We start from the raw sequence: 26,376 nt of genomic DNA on the forward strand, positions 1-26,376 counted from the left end.
GTTATCTCTGCTCTGTACGACTCTGTTATCTCTGCTCTGTGCGTCTCTGTTACCTCTGCTCTGTGCGGCTCTGTTACCTCTGCTCTGTACGGCTCTGTTATCTCTGCTCTGTGCGGCTCTGTTATCTCTGCTCTGTACGGCTCTGTTATCTCTGCTCTGTGCGGCTCTGTTATCTCTGCTCTGTGCGGCTCTGTTACCTCTGCTCTGTGCGGCTCTGTTACCTCTGCTCTGTGCGGCTCTGTTATCTCTGCTCTGTGCGGCTCTGTTACCTCTGCTATGTACGGCTCTGTTATCTCTGCTCTGTACGACTCTGTTATCTCTGCTCTGTGCAGCTCTCTTACCTCTGTTCTGTACGGCTCTGTTATCTCTGCTCTGTACGACTCTGTTATCTCTGCTCTGTGCGTCTCTGTTACCTCTGCTCTGTGCGGCTCTGTTACCTCTGCTCTGTACGGCTCTGTTATCTCTGCTCTGTGCGGCTCTGTTATCTCTGCTCTGTACGGCTCTGTTATCTCTGCTCTGTGCGGCTCTGTTATCTCTGCTCTGTGCGGCTCTGTTACCTCTGCTCTGTGCGGCTCTGTTATCTCTGCTCTTTGCGGCTCTGTTATCTCTGCTCTGTACGGCTCTGTTATCTCTGCTCTGTTTGGCTCTGTTATCTCTGCTCTGTGCGGCTCTGCTATCTCTGCTCTGTGCGGCTCTGTTACCTCTGCTCTGTACGGCTCCGTTATCTCTGCTCTGCACGGCTCTATTATTTCTGCTCCATACAGCTCTATTATCTCTGCTCTGTACGGCTCCGTTATCTCTGCTCTTAATGGCTCTATTATCTCTGCTCTGTGCGGCTCTGTTACCTCTGTTCTGTACGGCTCTGTTATCTCTGCTCTGTGCGGCTCTGTTATCTCCGCTCTGTGCGGCTCTGTTACCTCTGCTCTGTACAGCTCTGTTACCTCTGTTCTGTACGGCTCTGTTATCTCTGCTCTGTTTGGCTCTGTTATCTCTGCTCTGTACGGCTCTGTTACCTCTGCTCTGTACGGCTCCGTTATTTCTGCTCTGTGCGGCTCTGTTACCTCTGCTCTGTGCGGCTCTGTTACCTCTGTTCTGTACGGCTCTGTTATCACTGCTCTGTACGGCTCTGTTATCTCTGCTCAGTGCGGCTCCGTTATCTCTACTCTGTACGGCTCTGTTATCTCTGCTCTGTACGGCTCCGTTATCTCTGCTCTGTACTGCTCCGTTATCTCTGCTCTGTACGGCTCCGTTATCTCTGCTCAGTGCGGCTCCGTTATCTCTACTCTGTACGGCTCCGTTATCTCTGCTCTGTATGGCTCCGTTATCTCTACTCTGTACGGCTCCGTTATCTCTGCTCTGTACGGCTCTGTTATCTCTGCTCTGTACGGCTCCGTTATCTCTGCTCTGTATGGCTCCGTTATCTCTGCTCTGTACGGCTCTGTTATCTCTGCTGTGTGCGGCTCTGTTATCTCTGCTCTGTGCGGCTCTGTTATCTCTGCTCTGTGCGGCTCCGTTATCTCTGCTCTGTACGGCTCTGTTATCTCTGCTCTGTGCGGCTCTGTTTCCTCTGCTCTGTGCGGCTCTGTTGCCTCTGCTCTGTACGGCTCTGTTATCTCTGCTCTGTGCGGCTCTATTATCTCTGCTCTGTGCGGCTCTGTTATCTCAGCTCTGTATGGCTCTGTTATTATTGTATGGCTCTGTTATTATTATCTCAGCTCTGTACGGCTCTGTTATCTCAGCTCTGTATGGCTCTGTTATCTCTGCTCTGTACGGCTCTGTTATCTCTGCTCTGTACGGCTCCGTTATCTCTGCTCTGTACGGCTCTATTATCTCTGCTCTGTGCGGCTCTGTTATCTCTGCTCTGTACGGCTCTGTTATCTCTGCTCTGTTTGGCTCTGTTATCTCTGCTCTGTGCGGCTCCGTTATCTCTGCTCTGTGCGGCTCCGTTATCTCTGCTCTGTGCGGCTCTGTTATCTCTGCTCTGTGCGGCTCCGTTATCTCTGCTGTGTACGGCTCCGTTATCTCTGCTCTGTACGGCTCTGTTATCTCTGCTCTGTGCGGCTCTATTATCTCTGCTCTGTGCGGCTCTGTTATCTCAGCTCTGTACGGCTCTGTTATCTCAGCTCTGTGCCACTCTGTTATCTGTGCTCTGTACGGCTCTGTTATCTCTGCTCCATACGGCTCTGTTACTTCTGCTCCGTACGGCTCTGTTATCTCTGCTCAGTGCGGCTCCATTATCCCTGCTCTGTACGGCTCTGTTATCTCTGCTCTGTGCGGCTCTGTTATCTCTGCTCTGTACGGCTCTGTTATCTCTGCTCTGTGCGGCTCTGTTATCTCTGCTCTGTATGGCTCTGCTATCTCTGCTCTGTGCGGCTCTGTTATCTCTGCTCTGTACGGCTCTGTTATCTCTGCTCTGTGCGGCTCTGTTACCTCTGCTCTGTACGGCTCTGTTATCTCTGCTCTGTGCGGCTCTGTTATCTCTGCTCTGTGCGGCTCTGTTACCTCTGCTCTGTACGGCTCTGTTATCTCTGCTCTGTGCGGCTCTGTTACCTCTGCTATGTACAGCTCTGTTATCTCTGCTCTGTACGGCTCTGTTATCTCTGCTCAGTGCGGCTCTGTTATCTCTGCTCTGTATGGCTCTGTTATCTCTGCTCTTAATGGCTCTATTATCTCTGCTCTGTGCGGCTCTGTTATCTCTACTCTGTACGGCTCCATTATCTCTGCTCTGTACGGCTCTGTTATCTCTGCTCTGTAATCTCTGCTCTGTACGGCTCTATTATCTCTGCTCTCTACGGCTCCGTTATCTCTGCTCCGTACGGCTCTGTTATCTCTGCTCTGTACGGCTCTATTATCTCTGCTCTCTACGGCTCCGTTATCTCTGCTTCGTACGGCTGTGTTATCTCTGCTCTGTACGGCTCTATTATCTCTGCTGTGTGCGGCTCTGTTATCTCTGCTCTGTGTGGCTCTGTTATCTCTGCTCTGTGCGGCTCTGTTATCTCAGCTCTGTACGGCTCTATTATCTCTGCTCTGTGCGGCTCTGTTATCTCTGCTCTGTGTGGCTCTGTTACCTCTGCTCTGTGCGGCTCTGTTACCTCTGCTCTGTGCGGCTCTGTTATCTCAGCTCTGTGTGGCTCTGTTATCTCTGCTCTGTACGGCTCTGTTATCTCTGCTCTGTGCGGCTCTGTTATCTCTGCTCTGTGCGGCTCTGTTATCTCTGCTCTGTACGGCTCTGTTATCTCTGCTCTGTACGGCTCTGTTACCTCTGCTCTGTACGGCTCTGTTATCTCTGCTCTGTGTGGCTCTGTTATCTCTGCTCTGTACGGCTCTGTTATCTCTGCTCTGTACGGCTCTGTTATCTCTGCTCTGTACGGCTCTGTTATCTCTGCTCTGTGCGGCTCTGTTATCTCTGCTCTGTGCGGCTCTGCTATCTCTGCTCTGTGCGGCTCTGTTAACTCAGCTCTGTACGGCTCTGTTATCTCTGCTCTGTACGGCTCTGCTATCTCTGCTCTGTACGGCTCTGTTACCTCTGCTCTGTGCGGCTCTGTTATCTCTGCTCTGTGCGGCTCTGTTACCTCTGCTCTGTGCGGCTCTGTTATCTCTACTCTGTGCGGCTCTGTTATCTCTGCTCTGTGCGGCTCTGCTATCTCTGCTCTGTACAGCTCTATTATCTCTGCTCTGTACGGCTCTGCTATCTCTGCTCTGTACGGCTCTGTTATCTCTGCTCTGTACGGCTCTGCTATCTCTGCTCTGTACGGCTCTGTTACCTCTGCTTTGTGCGGCTCTGTTATCTCTGCTCTGTGTGGCTCTGTTACCTCTGCTCTGTACGGCTCTATTATCTCTGCTCTGTACGGCTCTGCTATCTCTGCTCTGTACGGCTCTATTATCTCTGCTCTGTACGGCTCTGTTATCTCTGCTCTGTGTGGCTCTGTTATCTCTGCTCTGTGCGTCTCTGCTATCTCTGCTCTGTGCGGCTCTGTTATCTCTGCTCTGTACGGCTCTGCTATCTCTGCTCTGTACGGCTCTGCTATCTCTGCTCTGTACGGCTCTGTTATCTCTGCTCTGTACCGCTCTGCTATCTCTGCTCTGTGCGTCTCTGTTATCTCTGCTCTGTACGGCTCTGTTATCTCTGCTCTGTACGGCTCTGTTATCTCTGCTCTGTGCGGCTCTGCTATCTCTGCTCTGTGCGGCTCTGTTATCTCTGCTCTGTACGGCTCTGCTATCTCTGCTCTGTATGGCTCTGTTATCTCTGCTCTGTTTGGCTCCGTTATCTCTGCTCTGTGCGGCTCTGCTATCTCTGCTCTGTACGGCTCTATTATCTCTGCTCTGTATGGCTCTGTTATCTCTGCTCTGTTTGGCTCCGTTATCTCTGCTCTGTACGGCTCTGTTACCTCTGCTCTGTACGGCTCCGTTATCTCTGCTCTGTGCGGCTCTGTTATCTCTGCTCTGTGGGGCTCTGTTATCTCTGCTCTGTGGGGCTCTGTTATCTCTGCTCTGTACGGCTCTGTTATCTCTGCTCTGTTTGGCTCTGTTATCTCTGCTCTGTGCGGCTCTGTTATCTCTGCTTTGTTTGGCTCTGCTATCTCTGCTCTGTACGGCTCTGCTATCTCTGCTCTGTACGGCTCTGCTATCTGTGCTCTGTACGGCTCTGTTATCTCTGCTCTGTACGGCTCTGCTATCTCTGCTCTGTGCGTCTCTGTTATCTCTGCTCTGTACGGCTCTGTTATCTCTGTTCTGTACGGCTCTGTTATCTCTGCTCTGTTTGGCTCTGTTATCTCTGCTCTGTACGGCTCTGTTATCTCTGCTCTGTACGGCTCTGTTATCTCTGCTCTGTGCGTCTCTGTTATCTCTGCTCTGTACGGCTCTGCTATCTCTGCTCTGTGCGGCTCTGTTATCTCTGCTCTGTGCGTCTCTGTTATCTCTGCTCTGTGCGGGTCTGCTATCTCTGCTCTGTGCGGCTGTGTTATCTCTGCTCTGTACGGCTCTGCTATCTCTGCTCTGTGCGGCTGTGTTATCTCTGCTCTGTACGGCTCTGCTATCTCTGCTCTGTGCGGCTGTGTTATCTCTGCTCTGTACGGCTCTGCTATCTCTGCTCTGTGCGGCTCCGTTATCTCTGCTCTGTACGGCTCTGTTATCTCTGCTCTGTACGGCTCTGTTATCTCTGCTCTGTGCGTCTCTGTTATCTCTGCTCTGTACGGCTCCGTTATCTCTGCTCTGTACGGCTCTGTTATCTCTGCTCTGTTCGGCTCTGTTTTCTCTGCTCTGTACGGCTCTGTTATCTCTGCTCTGTACGGCTCTGCTATCTCTGCTCTGTGCGGCTGTGTTATCTCTGCTCTGTACGGCTCTGCTATCTCAGCTCTGTACGGCTCTGTTATCTCTGCTCTGTACGGCTCTGCTATCTCTGCTCTGTACGGCTCTGTTATCTCTGCTCTGTACGGCTCTGCTATCTCTGCTCTGTACGGCTCTGTTATCTCTGCTCTGTACGGCTCTGCTATCTCAGCTCTGTACGGCTCTGTTATCTCTGCTCTGTGCGTCTCTGCTATCTCTGCTCTGTACGGCTCTGTTATCTCTGCTCTGTACGGCTCTGCTATCTCTGCTCTGTACGGCTCTGCTATCTCTGCTCTCTTTATCTCTGTTGCATGCAGCTGTGGAATAAGCACAGTTCTGCTGCCTCATTGGGGGGCGCTGGTGACTCCGTCCGGCCAGGATCTGTTTTAAGCCTTTTGGCCGTCGTCTCCGTGTTCTGAATATTCAACATGAAATTGGGAAAACTGAACCATGGAAAGAAAATCTCCTGGCGGAAAAGACGAGGAGGAGACGACACCGGCTTCGTACTCGGTGGGAGAACTTTTCATTCTGATGGAAATAATGTAGAAGTTCTTCACCTAATTAGAAGCCGAGCAGCCAATAATCTGCTGACCTCTCCTTGCCTGGTTCCCCGGCCTATGGCCTCCACTGTGAATGCTGCAGAGTCCTGGAAACAGTAAGCATGTAGGTGCTGGACCCCGCCGCTTGGAACGAAATGTCGCCACTATTAGAATAGAATTAATTTGCACTTTATTGCATGAAATAAGTATTTGATCAACGAACCAACCAGCAGGAATTCTGCCTCTCACAGACCTGTTAGTTTTTCTTTAAGAAGCCTCCTACTCTGCACTCATTACCTGTATTAATTGCACCTGTTTGAACTCGTTACCTGTATAAAAGACACCTGTCCACACACTCAATCAATCACACTCCAACCTCTCCACCATGGCCAAGACCAAGGACACCAGGGACAAAATTGTAGACCTGCACAAGGCTGAGATGGGCTACAGGACAATAGGCAATCAGCTTGGTGAGAAGGCAACAACTGTTGGCGCAATTATTTGAAAATGGAAGAAACACAAGATGTCTGTCAATCTTTCTCGGTCTGTGGCTCCATGCAGGATCTCACCTCGTGGGGTAAAGATGATTCTGAGAAAGGTCAGGAATCAGCCCAGAACTACACAGGAGGACCTGGTCAATGACCTGCAGAGAGCTGGGACCACAGTCTCAAACATTACCGTTAGTAACACACTACGCCGTCCTGGGTTAAAATCCTGCAGGGCATGCAAGGTTTCCCTGCTCACGACAGCACATGACCAGACCTGTTTGAAGTTCGCCAGTGACCATCTGGATGATCCAGAGGAGGCATGGGAGAAGGTCATGTGGTCAGATGAGACTAAAATAGAACTTTTTGGTATCAACTCCACTCGCCGTGTTTGGAGGAAGAAGAATGAGTACAACGCCAAGAACACCATCCCAGCCATGAAGCATTGTGGGGGAAACATCATACTTTGGGGGTGCTTTTCTGCAAAGAGGACAGGACGTCTGCACCGTATTGAAGTGAAGATGGATGGGGTCACATTTTGGCTCAAAACCTCCTTCCCTCAGTAAGAGCGTTGAAGATGGGTCATGGCTGGGTCTTCCAGCATGACAATGACCCGAAACACACAGCCAAGGCAACAAAGGAGTGGCTCCATAAGAAGCATTTCAAGCTCCTGCAGTGGCCTAGCCAGTCTCCAGACCTGAACCCAATAGAAAATCTATGGAGGGAGCTGAAACTCAATGTTACCCAGCGACAGCCCCGAAACCTGAAAGATCTGGAGAAGATCTGTATGGAGGAGGGGGCCAAAATCCCTGCTGCAGTGTGTGCAAACCTGGTGAAGAACTACAGGAAACGTCTGACCTCTGTAATTGCAAACAAAGGTTTCTGCACCAAATATAAAATTCTGTTTTTCCATTGTATCAAATACTTATTTCATGCAATAAAATGCTAATTAATTATGTAAAAATCATACAATGTGGTTTTCTGGATTATTTTTAAATTCTGTCTCTCATTTTTTTTCTACCTCAATCTGTGTGCTGCCTCCATATTTTTGGATATATTATAGGACTGGTATGTACCTAGGTGGCTCTGCACCCAACTGTCTGCTAGTGCTGCTTTTTGTCTTGCTTTATAGATGTGACGCGCCCCCTGGGCCATATTCTTTAGGGGAATACCCGGAGCCGGATCAGATGGTGGTTGTAGTCTCCGAGTGGCTGTGACCCGGTCCGTGCCCAGGGTGTCAAGCTCAGAGTATGTGGCAGTCCTACAGATGTTACAAAGTTCTTGATGTCGACTACGCCACCCGTTGGATTGCGGTCACTACGGCCGCCGCTGCAGCAGGGTCCGCTGAGGCTGATGGTGTTGGTGCAGCTTTAGATAGTATAACCCCCAACGGGAGGGGTATGGCCTCAGGGGGTCAGGTGCAGAGGATGGGGGTTGTGGTGGTGCAGCGTAGATGATTAAAGACAGAGTCGGGTTGTGCAGTTCAGGGTGTTTACTTACTGCAGATATTCCGGTCACTCCGGCCTTGAGTGACCACCCGAGCCGTGCTGCGTCCACCAGGTCCTGGATTCAGCCAACCCCCAAGCAAGTCCGGAGCGTGTCCCTGAGCCCTCCTTCTTGTCCTTTCTTCTGGCCGTCCCCACCAGGGATCCACCTAGGTCCAGCTCCCTCGGGCCTTCTGTTGGGAGACCCTTGGCCTTGGGTTCCCTGACCCTACACGTGGTTTGCCTTCAGGGTGGATTTAGTGGGTGGCCGTGGCAGATCCTGCCCACGGCCTCCGGTCTCTGGCTGAGGTGTGCTTTAGCCCCCACCAGTTTGGGATCCGGTACCCTTTTGCCAACTCTTCACCCTGTGTTTGTATGTGGGTTCTCAGAGTTCCTTCTGTTTCCCCCTCTGGGTCTTTCTTGCTCCACTCTCACTCTCTCTTGGGCTGCTCTGCTCTTCTCCTCTGCTCTCTTCAGGTTACACTCTGACAGACTGACTGACTGACTGACCCTGATCTTAGATGGTGCCCACCTTAAATACTCCCTCTATGTGTGAGCTCAGGTGACCAGCACCCAATGAGCTCCTATCTTTACCCAGGCTGCTCCCCCTATCTGCCCCTACACTACTGGGATGTACCACCCCCCTCCCACTCCAGCCAGGAACAGACTCGGTCGTACCTGCACATTTCTAAGTGGGAGTACCGTTGGTCTGTTCCTCGGAAATGGGATGTGTGTAGTGCATGCAGCTTTCTGAGCTCAGTTCCACACTCCATCCTTACCCGGGAGTGGAATATCACACCTCTGGTTGAGGTGCAATACCCCTGTAGCAGCCGAATCCTCAGGGTGCTACATTCCCCCCTGGTAAATCACAGCACGTCCTCGGGCTGTAAGATATAAAACATCATCCAAACATACAATTTTTTTTTTTTCATAAACAACATAATAAAACATATAAAACATATATATTAGCAGCATCATAAAACTTTTCATATTAACATTCTTGTTTCTGGTTCCTCCTCCGGACACTGTGCAACGTGTGCCCGGGAAAAGTGCAACAGTTTCTCTTAGAAAAAAACTCGTGGCTTTCCTGTAAAACCAGTAGGGAGCGCTTTAGGACGCGCAACTATATACAGGGGATATGGCTGCTCTCAGTCCTCGGCCAGGTATTAGGGAGGAATGACCGCTCTCAGTCCTCGGTCAGTGGGATTTAAGGGATAAACGGGTAAACAGTTCACACACACTGGTCCCAACGGGGACTATATTAGCAACAGTTCACTGTGCCCCGACGGGCAACTATATACAGCTTCTGCTTCGCTGTACTTAACGACGACGTCCTCCTGCTCTTTCTTTATGGTTTCCTTTAGCTTCAGACCCGTCCGGGTCCTCTTGTTCTTCCTCCTCACACCGCAGCTCTTCCTCCGTCAGGCGATGCACATGGAGGGCGTAGGGTCCTTTGGCACACTTGTGCCGGGTGAAGGTGACCTCGTCCCCGATGTAAAGGTCACGACCTCTGTGTCCCTCCGGTAGGTGGGACTCAACGTCTCTCCTGGTCACGAAGACGTCGCCTGGGGTGCGGTGGTCTCGGATGAAGCCCCACCCATGCTGCATGTTAAACTTGATCACAGTCCCGGTGGTGCGGGGACTATGCGCTGCACGGGGGTCTCTCCTGGCCCGGCTCTTCTGCTCCGCGCTCCTTATCTGGGCTTGTTGTTCCCGGACCCGCCTCTCTCTCCGCTCCCTCTCAAAGACCTCGAGCTGCTGGCGGCAGCACTCTGCACGCTCCGCTGCGGCTGCCCGAGTCTCTTGAGTGAACCCCATGAGGTCTTCTCCGGTGGGGTCCCACTCAAACTGTGCCTCCTCTAGCGGGGGCGAGATCCTTTTTACGGGCTTTGGAGCCGGGATCAGGGGTTCACACATGGGCCTTGCCCTCTTTTGGAGCTCTTGTTCGTAGTACTCCCTGGGCCAGACAAAGGGCTACCCGTCCGGCCATGTGTGTTGGGCGAACAGATCTTCTCCCAGATGCGGCACTCTTGGTTTTATGGGCGCGGTGGTGGTGGCGCCCGGGTTGCCCAGGCCTTGCGGCCAGGCCTGGGGTATCTGGAAGGTGAAGGGCACCGTAAGGACGGCGGCGCCCTGGGCTACTTGGCCCTGCGACCAGGCCGGTGGCTCCGCGGAGGTAGGGGGCGCTGTTGGTATTGCGGCGCCCGGGGGTACTAGGCCTTGCGACCAGGCTGGTGGTACTTCCTGCTTGGTCACGCTCGGGGTCGAGGCGTGTGACGTCACAGGGGTCGCGGCTGCGGCTTCCGGTTGAGGCCTAGTCTGTGGCGGTGACGTTGCGGTTACGGGCACGGCAGGGGGTACTTCGGGCTCTGCGACGGGGAGCTGGGGCAGGTACGCGGTTTCCCGGTTTGGGGTAGAGACGTCCCCTTTACCTGCCTCCTTTCGTTCGGCTCCCTTCTCGGCGCCGTCTCCGGCCTTCAGTCCTCCTGCGCCATCCTCAGAGGCGGTCTGTCTCCTCGTCTCGGGTGGCGTGCTCCGCTGACGGGTCTCGGTCTGCTGGGCCATCTCACGGCTCCACTCCGCCAACGTCTCTCGCTGCACCCGGGCCATCCTCCTTGCGAGGCCCTCCAGAGCGGTCTGTGCACACTCCCGGTCTCGGGGGAGCTGTGCTAGGACCTCCACTAGGCCTAGTGGGGTCGTTGCTTCCAGCAGGCTCCTGACCAACGGGTCGGTGCTGCTCTGCTCTCCTTCTGTTGTCTCCAGCAGGCTCCTGGCCAGCGGGCCGGTGCTGCTCTGCTCTCCCTCCTCTGTTTCTAGCAGGCTCCTGGCCAACGGGCCGGTGCTGCTCTGCTTTCTCGCCATCTCCGTGTAAGCTCCTCCGATACTCTTCTCCAGGCTTCTTGCCTCCGGGTGCGCTCTCTCCAGACTGCTCCAAGCGACACCCATCTTTTCTCTCTTCTTCTCAGTCCTCTCACTTCGAGGGCGGTCCCGGGGCCACTTGGTGATTGTCAGCTCCAGGGGCAGTTCTTTCACGCTGACAGACACCTCTAGCATCACAGTCTCTGTTGGTGGGGGCGGTTTCCACTTTTGGCGCCATTTTCGGTCCTGGCCCACGATGGAAGGTGGCCTCTTGCCACCCTCTGGCACGCCCATAATGGCGTCCGCTCTTCCAAGGCGGGAAACCTTTGGAAATGGCGGGAATCGTCTCCCAGTGGCGGGAAACTCTGCAGATGGCGGGAAAAAGCTGTTAATGGTGGACAACCGGCGGGAAACGACCTGTGATGGGGTCCGATGGCGGGGACCCTCCGGAACCGGCAGGAGACTTCTTTTTGAGGTAAACTTGTTCTTTTCTTCAGGCACGCAGTACCCGGTTGTTGTGGGCACGTAATCCTGCCGACTACGCCAAAGTTGACGCGCCCCCTGGGCCATATTCTTTAGGGGAATACCCGGAGCCGGATCAGATGGGGGTTGTAGTCTCCGAGTGGCTGTGACCCGGTCCGTGCCCAGGGTGTCAAGCTCAGAGTATGTGGCAGTCCTACAGATGTTACAAAGTTCTTGATGTCGACTACGCCACCCGTTGGATTGCGGTCACTACGGCCGCCGCTGCAGCAGGGTCCGCTGAGGCTGATGGTGTTGGTGCAGCTTTAGATAGTATAACCCCCAACGGGAGGGGTATGGCCTCAGGGGGTCAGGTGCAGAGGATGGGGGTTGTGGTGGTGCAGCGTAGATGATTAAAGACAGAGTCGGGTTGTGCAGTTCAGGGTGTTTACTTACTGCAGATATTCCGGTCACTCCGGCCTTGAGTGACCACCCGAGCCGTGCTGCGTCCACCAGGTCCTGGATTCAGCCAACCCCCAAGCAAGTCCGGAGCGTGTCCCTGAGCCCTCCTTCTTGTCCTTTCTTCTGGCCGTCCCCACCAGTGATCCACCTAGGTCCAGCTCCCTCGGGCCTTCTGTTGGGAGACCCTTGGCCTTGGGTTCCCTGACCCTACACGTGGTTTGCCTTCAGGGTGGATTTAGTGGGTGGCCGTGGCAGATCCTGCCCACGGCCTCCGGTCTCTGGCTGAGGTATGCTGTAGCCCCCACCAGTTTGGGATCCGGTACCCTTTTGCCAACTCTTCACCCTGTGTTTGTATGTGGGTTCTCAGAGTTCCTTCTGTTTCCCCCTCTGGGTCTTTCTTGCTCCACTCTCACTCTCTCTTGGGCTGCTCTGCTCTTCTCCTCTGCTCTCTTCAGGTTACACTCTGACAGACTGACTGACTGACTGACCCTGATCTTAGATGGTGCCCACCTTAAATACTCCCTCTATGTGTGAGCTCAGGTGACCAGCACCCAATGAGCTCCTATCTTTACCCAGGCTGCTCCCCCTATCTGCCCCTACACTACTGGGATGTACCACCCCCCTCCCACTCCAGCCAGGAACAGACTCGGTCGTACCTGCACATTTCTAAGTGGGAGTACCGTTGGTCTGTTCCTCGGAAATGGGATGTGTGTAGTGCATGCAGCTTTCTGAGCTCAGTTCCACACTCCATCCTTACCCGGGAGTGGAATATCACACCTCTGGTTGAGGTGCAATACCCCTGTAGCAGCCGAATCCTCAGGGTGCTACAGATGAATAGATAGATAGATGGATAGATGGTGTCACAGGTGTGTCAGAAGTGACAGACAGTCGCCCCGCAGTTGGTTGCAGGAGATCCCTTTGTTTGGCATTACAGACACCTTCTTAGAAGCTGCCTCTCTAGGACCCAGCGGCTACCTTCCTCTTGCTAATTAACACCCTGGCCTGCGTGTATAAATACCTGCTGTTTGCTAGAGGGAGGTGTCGGCGATACTCACATGACGTCTTGTGAAGGCTCGGAGCAAGTGCATTACTTCTTCCTCTCTGGTGCTAAGAGGATGTGTGTTCATCTCTCTGAAGTTGTCTAAAGCTAAGCTATCTTCCCTTGTTTGTTTCCCCTTGTTGTCTTTAGTTGTCAGTGGTGATCGACTAGTGCTCATCCCCTCTCCTCCCTAGCCAGGGTCAAATGCCAGGGAAAGACAGGACGAGGTTCCTGTGCGGCCCCAATATAGGGACGTTATGGGAGACAGGGTGATATAAGGTCAGGCTAGGAGCTCTCCACTACCCCCTTTCCCTAGAGTCTGGGCCCCCTATTCCTCCTTCCCTTTGTGTTGCAGTTTGCCTTTCCTACACCTTGCGTGACAGATGGGTGGATGGATAGATGGATACATGGATGGATAGATAGACTGGCATTGGTCGGAGTTGATTTCTATATCTCTGGAGTATGACTCTCGATGGCTGAGGATTCTGGAGGTGACACATGTGCAGCAGCATCTGTCCTCCAGCTGGTACTCGCTCCTGTCCATCCTGTGCTATCCGCAGCCCCTACATCTCCTTATCTTGTACAACTTGTTCCGGCAGTGTTACCTCGGGTGACCCGGTGCAATCTCCTGATCTGATCCTTCTCCAGCCTTTAAAGATGCAATAGAGAGATGTATAACCAGTCCACCAATGCACCTTTATGTGGCGGTCTCTATAGTACCGTATTTTTACAGCACTGTACAATAACTGCTACTTTGGTGTCCCGGCCTGGAGTTTCTATAGTTTGGGGTAGTAATAAGAAAAACTTCAGAACTTTATAAAAAAAAAAAAGTGTTCGTCCCTCCGTTTTCCGACACCAGGAACTTTTTATCTTCCCACTTTTTTTGTTGTCTTTTATCGGGATCCCTTTGGGCACATACAAAGTTTTTATCACCTTTTATTTCTCTTTTTTGGTGAATGTGCAGCGACTGAAATTGCCAATTCTGACATTTTTATTTTTTCGTTTGTTTCATGGCGTTTACTGTACGGGTTCAATAATTTTATTATTTTAAATCGAACTTTTACTAAATTAATTTTCTTTTTTACTTTTTTCTTTAACCGAGTGATTCGCATTTTTATACTTTCATACTTGTTAAACATTTATAGATTTTTAAAACTTTTTTTTTTCTACTTTTCATAGATTTTTTTTTTTTTTTATTACCCCAGGAACTGGCGATTGTGCTATATAGATCAATGCTACAGTAGCTACAGTAGTGCAGCATATGGGGAGACTGATATTTCCCTATGAAGCTCGATCACAGGCTCGGCTTCATTGGAGTACGAAGATGGTTGCCACTTCTTTAAGACCTGGGCGATGTGGGCACCAATGGGACCCTGTGCACGTGCACACTGGCAATGAAGCCATTGAAGTACATGTGCAACCTGCCCAATACATGTGACCAAATGATATGACTCCTCCGGTTTTGACCTAGGTTAACAGACCTGGTGTCCATATCAATAACTAGAGGAGCCACCTGTATTAAGGCTGCGGGCCAGCCCCACTTTATGAAAAGTTTTAAAAAGGCTGGGCACCATGTTATCTGCTGTCCCCTCGTAAAGTGGATCCAGAAGACATGGACGACAGCTACAGCCAAACATTCCCCATCTGGAGTCTGACACGGCGCTGATAAGATCTGAGCACACCATGGCGTACATGTTTGACGGCCCAGGGCTATAAACATTGGACACGTTTCACTGGACCTGACAAAGCACCGAAAAAAAACATAAAAGCAGCAACTAATAGTCAGCAGACTTATTCCATCAGTAAAACAGCAATCTACACTTAAGTTGCCATTGCGGGTCTTGCAGACGTTCACATCTGAAGTGGTAGAGATGGAGGAATTAACTTGATTTCTATCCAAAATGCAAAACCCATCTTGGAAAACGTCCTCTACTGCCCCGGAGACAACTCGCTCTCCAGTGTTCCCATATGTGGGCTGCAAACGAGTTCAAGGTTTGGAAAAAAAATCCCAGAGCTGGAGGTTGTAGTAACAGTATTGGCGGCTAGGATCTCTCTACATCGGGGTCAGGTAAATACCAGACATCAACAATGCACTATCTGTAATGTATATTTAGTGCTTTAAGTATTTCTCTCCCTATCTCTACGGCTAAGCTCTGAGCTGTGACGTCCTCTAACTGTCCAGATTCACCCTAAAATGGCTGCTGCATTCCCTGCCTCGGCTTTTATACAGGCTATTATAGTTCATCCTGATTAGCTGAGCAATACCATGTAGTGTAGTAGCTGTACTATATTATGGAGAAGCCTGAGGTTATGTGAGCCTTCTCTGGCTGATGCAATCTTCTGCAAAAAGTAAAATGGTAGCAGTCATTTTGTGTGATACACACATGAATTATGTAAAATTGGGTTTGGACAATTCCTAAAAATTCAACACCAATTCAATTTGCATCAAATCAATTTGCTTATCGCTAGCAAATACCAACTGAGTCACCTGGATTCCTGATTAATTTAATTATACCTCCACCTCGTATGAAATCAGAGGCCCTCGAAAGCAATAATATAGGGTCATATAGATACATTATGAGGCCTTAGAAGCAGAAGAGTTTGTAGCATTGAAATAGATTGATGCTTGAGATTGCTGTGACTTCCTGCTGCGAGAGGAGAAAAGAGAACTGCCCCGGTCCATGTTTAAACAAAATAATCAGACTATTTTTGCCAAGTTAGAATATTAATCAGCTATCTGTAGGATAGGTAATAAATGTATGATGGGTGGGATTATGACTGCTTGGACCCTCCTCAATCACGAGAACAGAGGAACTGTGTTTTCCGAGTAAAATTAAGCTGTGCACCCATAAAAAGTGACTAGAGTGGTGGCCACACTTTCGCATTACCTCTATAGTCACTTACGGGACACGGAACCTCTGTTCTTATGATCAGTGGGGGGGTTAAAGAGGTTGGACCACCATTTATGACCCATTCTATGGATACGTGATGAGTGTTCTTCATGGGATAACTTCTTTAGGTTGGAGAAAGTATGATGAAGTAGCCTCATATGTAACTCTTAAAGAGCTGAGCACATGGCCACCATGCGGGCAACTCTCCATTCTCTTTCTCATGGGACATAAATGATTGAGTAACTGACATAAGACAATGACCTACCTCTCAATACTGTGATGTTTTTTAAGGCTATCGAGTGCTCCCAGTCTTTAAGCCGCAGATCCTCAGTCACGTTATTGATAAGGGCCATCTCATGCTTTAGCTGCTGCTCCATTACTATGTGAAGAAGTCTCGTCTTTCTGGTGTCTTCGGACACATTAGTGATGAGACCTTGAAGCTCCTGTATCCTTGAATGATGAATCCCTATGTCATAGGAAAATGTCCCATTCATAGCATTTAAGGTGACCATCAAGTCACCTAACTGTTCATTAAGTCCTTCCACTTTACTCGTCAACACCTTCAATATGGCGTCATGGTGACTCCATACATAATGACTAGTGTTAACTTCCGTAGACAGTCTATACATATCTAAGTTGTGAGAGTCAGTGACCTGGTTTAGGCTAACGCCGAGACCTGAGACCATCGTGTTCGTCTTGGAGGCCATGTCTTGGACACCATTGAGGTTCCGCTCAAGTTTCTGGATGGATTCTGTCAACTGAAACAATGAGTCTGTATGGTTCTGGAAGAGGTCTTGCAGCTTCCAGATATGGTCCATGAAGTCTCCCTTGAAGGTGATTTGCATGAGCTTAAATTGTAGATCTCTGTAGCTCTCATTCAGACGGTTGACATTGCTCATTAACACCTTCAGATCTTCTGGAGCGCTTTGAGGTCTTGATACTAAAACAAAGAAGAAACAAAGGCATGAAGAGCAATGAAGAAAATCATACAAACAAGAGCTGATCCCCTGCAGAAGTATTGGGCTACATGATAAACTCTGGCTACCTGCAGCCTCCACTGGAGGGAGCTAATGAGCTTTCTGAATACTGAATGAAAAAAATAAATAAAATAATAACAACAATATTAATAAAAATGTAATAAAATATGACTGATTGAAGGGGATTTTTTTTATCTGGGACATTTATGACTTGTCAATGTCGGAAAGATGCAGGTCCCAGCACTGGGACTGCGCATCCATCTTGAGAACAGGGCCCTTATAGTCCTATATGTTTCGATCAGGTTGTTCTGACCCAACCTCACATTAGCTTTGTGGCATGGCACTAGCATGGGAAAAGTATGTGAACCCCGGCCGCCATCCACGCCATATTGAGGTCCTGAGAGTCTACTATTCACAATATCCTCTTAGCTTCGGCAGGGAAGCTGGCCGCCTTCTGGATGTTTACTTGTCCTTCATATGATACTGATCCCTGGGGTACGGAACTCATTATATCCCCAATCAATGGCGCATCATCATGGCGTCCGAACATCCGAGGTTACTACTTCTACTTTGTTGTGAAGCCAAATTGATTAGGTTATTTAAGTTGAGATAGAAAAACACTGAAAAAAGGAAGAAAAGGCGAAATTCTTCAGAAACAAGGTCTGACCTAATACAAAGCAGGAGTCACGAGTCGGGGAGCCTGGCCAAGCTCCAGATACAATTAATGTATATCTTCTGTAGAGAAGGAGGCGATTTATAGGAGTGTTCCGGGCTCCGCTGATTTATTTTGGCCTGTCGGTGCTGGCCGGCTCTGTGCCTCCCGGATGCAGCATGTTATCCCCGCTCCTATACGCTTCTTATAGAAGGTGATCTGTATGTCCTCAAGGAGATCATAGGAGGAATCGGCCAATGTCAGCTGGTTGCGGTTCAGTCAGTCACATCTGTCAGATCTAACATGGCTGTAAAAGAGTTATAAAAAAAACCTGATCTCAGCTCGACGAGGATCCCATCAGTGAACCGAGACCCGAACGCCCATCCTAAGTCTCAGGTTTGCTGCTTTTGGGTCTTGGGGTGATGGGGATTCTTCTAATTACCATCTAACTGTGGCATCTAACTGTGCCACCGATTCCATCTAACCGCTCCATCTAATCGCACCATCTAACTGCTCCATCTAACCGCGCCATCCAACCGCGCCATGTAATCGCGCCTTCTAACCACTCCATCTATCTGTGCCACCGCATCATCTAACCGTGGCCTCTAACCGCGCCATCTAACCGCGCCATCTAACCGCGCCATGTAAACGCGCCATCTAACCGCTCCATCTAACCGCACCATCTAACTGCTCCATCTAACTGCTCCATCTAACCGCGCCATCCAACCGCGCCATGTAATCGCGCCTTCTAACCACTCCATCTATCTGTGCCACCGCATCATCTAACCGTGGCCTCTAACCGCGCCATCTAACCGCGCCATCTAACCGCGCCATGTAACCGCTCCATCTAACCGCTCCATCTAACCGCACCATCTAACTGCTCCATCTAACCGTGCCATCTAACCGCGCCATGTAAACGCGCCATCTAACCGCTCCATCTAACCGCACCATCTAACCGCACCATCTAACTGCTCCATCTAACCGCGCCATCTAACCGCGCCATCTAACTGCTCCATCTAACCGCGCCATCTAACCGTGCCATGTAAACGCGCCATCTAACCGCTCCATCTAACCGCACCATCTAACTGCTCCATCTAACCGCGCCATCTAACCGTGCCATGTAAACGCGCCATCTAACCGCTCCATCTAACCGCACCATCTAACTGTGCCACCGCATCATCTAACCGTGGCCTCTAACCGCGCCATCTAACCGCGCCATCTAACCGCGCCATCTAAACGCGCCATCTAACCGCTCCATCTAACCGCACCATCTAACTGCTCCATCTAACTGCTCCATCTAACCGCGCCATCTAACCGTGCCATGTAAACGCGCCATCTAACCGCTCCATCTAACCGTGCCATCTAACCATGCCATCTAACCGCTCCATCTAACCGTGCCATCTAACCATGCCATCTAACTGCTCCATCTAACCGCGCCATGTAAACGCTCCATCTAACCGCATCATCTAACCGCTCCATCTAACCGCTCCATCTAATCGCAGCATCTAAGTACTCCATCCAACCGTGCCTTCTAACTGCACCATCTAACCACTCCATCCAACCGTGCCACCTAACCGCTCCATCTAACCGCTCCATCTAATCGCAGCATCTAAGTACTCCATCCAAACGTGCCTTCTAACCACTCCATCTAATCGTGCCATCTAACCGCGCCATCTAACTGCTCCATCTAACCGCGCCATCCAACCGCGCCATGTAAACGCGCCTTCTAACCACTCCATCTAATCGCGCCATCTAATCACGCCATCTAATCGCGCCATCTAACCGCGCCATCTAACCACTCCATCTAACCGTGCCATCTAACCACTCCATGTAACCATGCCATCTAACCACTCCATCTAACCGTGCGATCTAACCACTCCATCTAACCGTGCCATCTAACCACTCCATGTAACTGTGCCATCTAACCACTCCATCTAACCGTGCCATCTAACCACTCCATCTAACCGAGCCATCTAACCACTCCATCTAACCGCTCCATCTAACCACTCCATGTAACCATGCCATCTAACCACTCCATCTAACCGTGCCATCTAACCATGCCATCTAACCACTCCATGTAACCGTGCCATCTAACCACTCCATCTAACCGTGCCATCTAACCACTCCATGTAACCATGCCATCTAACCACTCCATCTAACCGTGCCATCTAACCACTCCATCTAACCGTGCCATCTAACCACTCCATCTAACCGTGCCATCTAACCACTCCATGTAACCATGCCATCTAACCACTCCATCTAACCGTGCCATCTAACCATGCCATCTAACCACTCCATCTAACCGTGCCATCTAACCACTCCATCTAACCACTCCATCTAACCGCTCCATCTAACCACTCCATGTAACCATGCCATCTAACCACTCCATGTAACCGTGCCATCTAACCACTCCATCTAACCGTGCCATCTAACCGCTCCATCTAACCGTGCCTTCTAACTGCTCCATCTAACCGCGCCATCTAACCACTCCATCTAACCGCTCCATCTAACCGTGCCATCTAACTGCTCCATCTAACCATGCCATCTAACCACTCCATCTAACCATGCCATCTAACCGCTCCATCTAACCGCTCCATCTAACCGTGCCTTCTAACCGCTCCATCTAACCGTGCCATCTAACCACTCCATCTAACCGCGCCATGTAAACGCTCCATCTAACCGCATCATCTAACCACTCCATCTAACAGCTCCATCTAACTGCTCCATCTAACCGCTCCATCTAATCGCAGCATCTAACTGCTCCATCTAACCGCTCCATCTAACCCGCAGCATCTAACCGCTTCATCTAATCGTAGCATCTAACCACTCCATCTAACCGCTCCATCTAACCGCTTCATCTAATCGCAGCATCTAACCACTCCATCTAACCGCTCCATCTAACCGCTCCATCTAACCGCTCCATCTAACCACTCCATCTAATCGCAGCATCTAACCGCTCCATCTAACCACTCCATCTAACCGTGCCATCTAACCGTGCCATCTAACTGCTCCATCTAACCGCGCCATCTAACCGTGCCATGTAACCGCTCCAGTAGCATGTCACGGTCATTCTGCATCTATTCTGATGGATCATATCTCAAGGGCTCTCTAGAAAATAGTAACAACATGACAAGTATTTACTTGGACCTAGTAATAAAAAAGTACTTCCTGACAAAGATGGCGAAACGTTAAATAAATTAAATAAATTGTTTCAACTGATTTAATGGGATATTCCCTCAAAAAACGAGTTATTATCACCAATGCAGGGGATAGATGATAACTTGCCGATCACCAGCGATACCAGGATTGGGCTTTAAAACTTTGAGAATGGAGTTCTGCAGCCTTATGCTCGACCTCTGGTCCTTTCATTGTCTATGGAACTGCTGAGTCCAGTCCCATAGACCATGAGTGGAGTGGAGGCCGAGCATGAGCATCTCTGCTCCTTTCAGAATGAGGCTGCCGAGCTCCATTCTCGGGGTTCCACAACCTCAATCTTGGTATCTTGAGATGTGTATCATATAGATAGGGAATAACTTGTTTTTTTGGGGGGGAAATAACTCTTTAATAAAGGTCATTATACTAATGATGATAATGTGGGTGAGGAGGAATAGGTCACCACCATGCCAGGAGCTTGGTTTGATCACATCCCTTTTCCTCATTGGTGGAGCTATCATGATCTGGGCTCCTCCTCTTTACAGGCTTCTCAATAAACAAACAAGCAAACAATGTACAGCACAAAGAAGCCCAAGGTTCATATCAATTTTTTTTTATCCTACCTGAGATGAAAGTTGGAGTTTATGACGCTCCACCAAAAGGAGACCATTTATTACATCTGGTTACATCTTTGAACACAACAGCAAAGTAATGAGCAGATACGTGCCGTTGATATAAAGCTGATATGGACCCTAACATTAATTTGACCAGAATTTCTTTCCTCCTGAGTGGTACTAAAATACTTGGTAGATCTTCTCCCAATCCCGCAACATTTCTGCCCCTCGTGGGTGGTACTAACATACTTAGGACATCTCATCCCAATAGGCAGCAGACAAGAATGGGAAGCCCTCAGCATAGTTTGGTCATATTCTACTCCTCATGGGCGGTACTTACATACTTAGGACATCTCCTCCCATTAGGCAGTGTGAAGACACGGGGTCTTCCGTGGGGATACTACTACTCAGAAAACACAAGGTGAGGGTAAAACAGTGTGGCAATACTTTATTGAACCACAAAACGGAAATAAACACATAGAACAGTCCCCGCAAATACCCAAGATGGTACAATATTACACAGTCTCACCCTTCTGGTGACCCACCTGGGAATAGAACAGCGGCGACTTTGGGACTTCCAGAGCCGACTACCTTTTGGCGGGCCCCCACATACAGAAGGTATCGGCAAGCTTAGGAAGCTGACAGTCTATCGAAGTACAAGGCCAGGAGACCCAAGGGTCCCACCTTGGCCTCTCCGAGAGTTTCCATGGAGCCATATGACCGGCTGGCCCCAATCTGGCTTCTCCGAACGTCTCCATGGTTTCCAGGCGACGAAAGGGTCCCACCTGGCAACCCCAAACAACATATCCTTGGGGTCAGGTGACTTCATCCTCCCAATCTGGTCTCCCCAAATGTATCCATGGGCTTTCTGATCGTCAATGAAGCAGATCTGTATCTTTCCAGTCAGGGCTATATACCCTTAGGTTGGAATCATGTAGAAACCAAATTTGTGTCTCTTTGGATAAAGCCATGCTACCTAGCTGATGGTCTGAAGAGAGTCTGATCTTTGATTCTCCTTGTAAAGTCTCTTTCAATTCTCTGTTTCAAATCTGCCTGCTACAGAGGCATATGTTCCTTAAATAATTCACATTTGTTCTTTCAAGTACACATCCACAGGGCAAAGGTTAGGGAGGGTATTATTCCCAAGGGCTTAGGTCTCATTGTTTGAGCATTTAATCAATTTACATAGTTGGCATAGCAGGGGGCTCTTGTAAATCATCATCTAGATGGCTTTAGTACAATATGCAATTAGCATAGTAACAAACATCCTTGTTTCACCCGGAATCACTGTTCTTGACCAGCCAAAGAAACACACATACATTCACAAGTCAACCCAAAGATAATAGTGTATTTCTCTTGGCTTAACAAATCTAGATGTCTGGCTGGTTAAGATTAGAAGCTGCTTGGTCACAAGCAGCAAACAAAAAAAGGGAAGCCCTTTGCATATTCTGGTCACATTTCTACTCCTCATGGGTGGTACTAACATACTTAGGACATCCCTCAATAGGCAGAAAACAAAAAAGGGAAGCCCTCAACACAGTTTGGTCACATTTCTACTTCTCTTCGATGGTACTAACATACTTTGGACATCTCCCAATAGGTAGCAAATAAAAAAGGGAAGCCCTCAGCAAAGTTTGGCCACATTTCTACTTCTCTTCGATGGTACTAACATACTTTGGACATCTCCCAATAGGTAGCAAATAAAAAAGGGAAGCCCTCAGCAAAGTTTGGCCACATTTCTACTTCTCTTCGATGGTACTAACATACTTTGGACATCTCCCAATAGGTAGCAAATAAAAAAAGGGAAGCCCTCAGCAAAGTTTGGTCACATTTCTACTCCTCATTGGTGGTACTAACATACTTAGGACATCTCCTCCCAAAAGACAGCAAACAAAACAAAAGGAAACTTTCAGCAAACGTTAGTCACATTTCTACTCCTCATGGGCGGTACTACCACACATCACAATTAATTAGAAAGTAAGCCCATGGCCATCCTGTCCTTTTCTTTTAGATTTTGACTTTTTTTTATTTGGTCACCTCTTTAAACATTTTGGTAAATACTGGGTGTCCGTGAAGTCATGCTACTCCTGAGTCATGTGGATCTGTCTGGGGTTCAGCTATGGTTAACATGTTTATTCTACTTTTATGGCGTGTGATTGTCTTTTCCTAAATAACCATTTTACTCATAAGGCCGGGATATTGTTTTTGGACACTTGGTCGGCTCTATAATTTAAGGACATGTCAAGGAACTAACGTGGGCAAGAAAAAGTCATTAAAACCTACAAATGGATCTGAAAGTTAAGGAAAGTTGGAAACAAACTCATCATTTGGCGTCTAAAAGAAGATCTCAGCTGTATAAAAAATGGCCTCAAGCCCTTGAAATCTCATACAGTGATCGTGGTGGGATAAAATTAATGCCCCTCCATGAACACGAGCTTGGTTTCTAAATACGTCGAACATTCTCCTCGAAATAATTTTTCAGTATTTTTTTCACAGTCATTTATTTTACAAAAATAAGTAATAGGCTTGAAAAAAGGGAGATAGTTGGTTTATAGTTAATTTATATCAACAAATTAACTCTGGAGACGCTTTGTACTTGACACAGTCTGATGGCAAACACCTCAGCAGCACTTCCTTCACACAGACTCAATTCTCTGTGTAGCACAGCAAACATCCACCATGCTGGTCACATCACCTTCTCACTGTCACCTCTCTTGGCAGCTGGCACACTCTTGTGCCCTACTCACTAAGTTAACTCTTCACAGACCCTGACACACACACACACACCCTCGCACTTTTCTTTAGCTTTCTCTGATGGAGTAATCCAGTTATAAGCCTCTATGATCCCCTCTGAAATATCTAATCTTTGCCCAACTACACATTTTCCCTGACTCAGCGTTTCACACAGCAGCTCCGTGTGTTACCTCTTTATGCTCTGAAACCATCACTGCAGACATCGCTCCTGCTGCTCAGTGGCCCGCTGCCGCTGCCTGGGCATCTTGATAGTCTAATGGCAAATTTTACAATCCCTGGTGGTCTAGAGTAGTGAAATGGTTAATTTTATATTCTCAGGTGGTCTAGAGTAGTGAGATAGTTAATTTTACATTCCCTGGTGGTCTAGAGTAGTGAAATGGTTAATTTTATATCCCACAGTTCTTAAATGATTAACTTTACATTCTCTGGTGGTCTACAGTAGAAGCAATTTAATTCCACATAATCTGGTGGTCTAGAGTAGTGAAATGGTTAAAGGATTTGTCCCAGGTAGTTATACTGATGAGCGATCCTTAGGGTACGCCTGTACACCCCCTTTATATTTACATTCCCTGGTGGTCTGGAGGTGAGGAATGGTTCCTTCCCACTATGTGGCGCTGTACATTATACACAGGTTACCTTTTCATCTCTTGGTGTAGATTTGGACTGTTCCCAGGGTTTCATACTAGGGGCCCCCATTTAGTTTGGGGCCCTTGGCATTTGCCCTGGTGTACATCAGGTGATGGCTGCAGCCAATCGCCAGGAACACGATTCCTGTCCACAGTTCTATCAAACTGGAGCACAGAAAGAAGAGGCGCCGCATCAGCCAGGAATCTGTAATGTAGCCGGGCGCAGCGCCAAAGCCGCATAAACCCCAAAGTGTTATGTGATTTACTGAGATTGCCTTAACCCCTGCAGCCAGTCAGCGGGAAACTGACTAAACACATACAGATGTAGCAGAGCTGAGACTGACAAATAAACAAGAGCTAAGGCAGGTGTAGAAAGGTCACCGCTATCGGATACAGCAGAGCTGAGTGTGTTAGGTGCAGAGGGGTTAGAGCTTACCAGACTGTAAAGAGCCAAGCTTGTCAGGTGGAGCAGAGCTGAATATGTAGATGTAGTAGAGCTGAATATGTAGATGTAGCAGAGCTGAATATGTAGATGTAGTAGAGCTGAATATGTAGATGTTATAGAGCTGAGTTTGTCAGATGGAGCAGAGCTGAATATGTAGATGTAGTAGAGCTGAGTTTGTCAGGTGGAGCAGAGCTGAATATGTAGATGTAGTAGAGCTGAATATGTAGATGTAGCAGAGCTGAATATGTAGATGTAGTAGAGCTGAGTTTGTCAGGTGGAGCAGAGCTGAATATGTAGATGTAGTAGAACTGAGTTTGTCAGATGAAGCAGAGCTGAATATGTAGATGTAGCAGAGCTGAGTTAGTCAGATGGAGCAGAGCTGAATATGTAGATGTAGTAGAGCTGAATATGTAGATGTAGTAGAGCTGAGTTTGTCAGATGGAGCAGAGCTGAATATGTAGATGTAGCAGAGCTGAGTTAGTCAGATGGAGCAGAGCTGAATATGTAGATGTAGTAGAGCTGAATATGTAGATGTAGTAGAGCTGAGTTAGTCAGATGGAGCAGAGCTGAATATGTAGATGTAGTAGAGCTGAATATGTAGATGTTATAGAGCTGAGTTTGTCAGATGGAGCAGAGCTGAATATGTAGATGTAGTAGAGCTGAGTTTGTCAGGTGGAGCAGAGCTGAATATGTAGATGTAGTAGAGCTGAATATGTAGATGTAGCAGAGCTGAATATGTAGATGTAGTAGAGCTGAGTTTGTCAGGTGGAGCAGAGCTGAATATGTAGATGTAGTAGAGCTGAATATGTAGATGTAGCAGAGCTGAATATGTAGATGTAGTAGAGCTGAGTTTGTCAGGTGGAGCAGAGCTGAATAAGTAGATATAGTAGAGCTGAATTTGTCAGATGGAGCAGAGCTGAATATGTAGATGTAGTAGAGCTGAGTTTGTCAGGTGGAGCAGAGCTGAATGTGTAGATGTAGTAGAGCTGAGTTTGTCAGATGGAGTAGAGCTGAATATGTAGATGTAGTAGAGCTGAATATGTAGATGTAGTAGAGCTGAGTTTGTCAGATGGAGCAGAGCTGAATATGTAGATGTAGTAGAGCTGAGTTTGTCAGGTGGAGCAGAGCTGAATATGTAGATGTAGTAGAGCTGAATATGTAGATGTAGTAGAGCTGAGTTAGTCAGATGGAGCAGAGCTGAATATGTAGATGTAGTAGAGCTGAGTTTGTCAGGTGGAGCAGAGCTGAATGTGTAGATGTAGTAGAGCTGAGTTTGTCAGGTGGAGCAGAGCTGAATATGTAGATGTAGCAGAGCTGAGTTAGTCAGATGGAGCAGAGCTGAATATGTAGATGTAGTAGAGCTGAATATGTAGATGTAGTAGAGCTGAGTTTGTCAGATGGAGCAGAGCTGAATATGTAGATGTAGTAGAGCTGAATATGTAGATGTAGTAGAGCTGAGTTTGTCAGGTGGAGCAGAGCTGAATATGTAGATGTAGCAGAGCTGAATATGTAGATGTAGTAGAGCTGAGTTTGTCAGGTGGAGCAGAGCTGAATATGTAGATGTAGTAGAGCTGAGTTTGTCAGGTGGAGCAGAGCTGAATATGTAGATGTA

General features: G+C 48.8%; 1 protein-coding gene across 2 annotated transcripts in view; it reads right to left on the reverse strand.

The window, feature by feature from the left end:
- Window positions 1–26,376, reverse strand: part of SCARA5 (scavenger receptor class A member 5) — an 813,283-nt gene that overhangs the window by 450,843 nt on the left and 336,064 nt on the right. For both annotated transcript variants that reach the window (XM_073673833.1, XM_073673832.1), the window contains exon 4: window positions 15,809–16,483. In XM_073673833.1, coding sequence (XP_073529934.1) covers window positions 15,809–16,483 — 675 coding nt within the window. The remainder of the gene's footprint in view (window positions 1–15,808; window positions 16,484–26,376) is intronic.

The sequence above is a fragment of the Phyllobates terribilis genome, unplaced genomic scaffold (genome assembly GCF_046119375.1).
Source record: "Phyllobates terribilis strain yellow unplaced genomic scaffold, ASM4611937v1 Scaffold_3__8_contigs__length_932513732, whole genome shotgun sequence".
NCBI lineage: Eukaryota > Metazoa > Chordata > Amphibia > Anura > Dendrobatidae > Phyllobates > Phyllobates terribilis.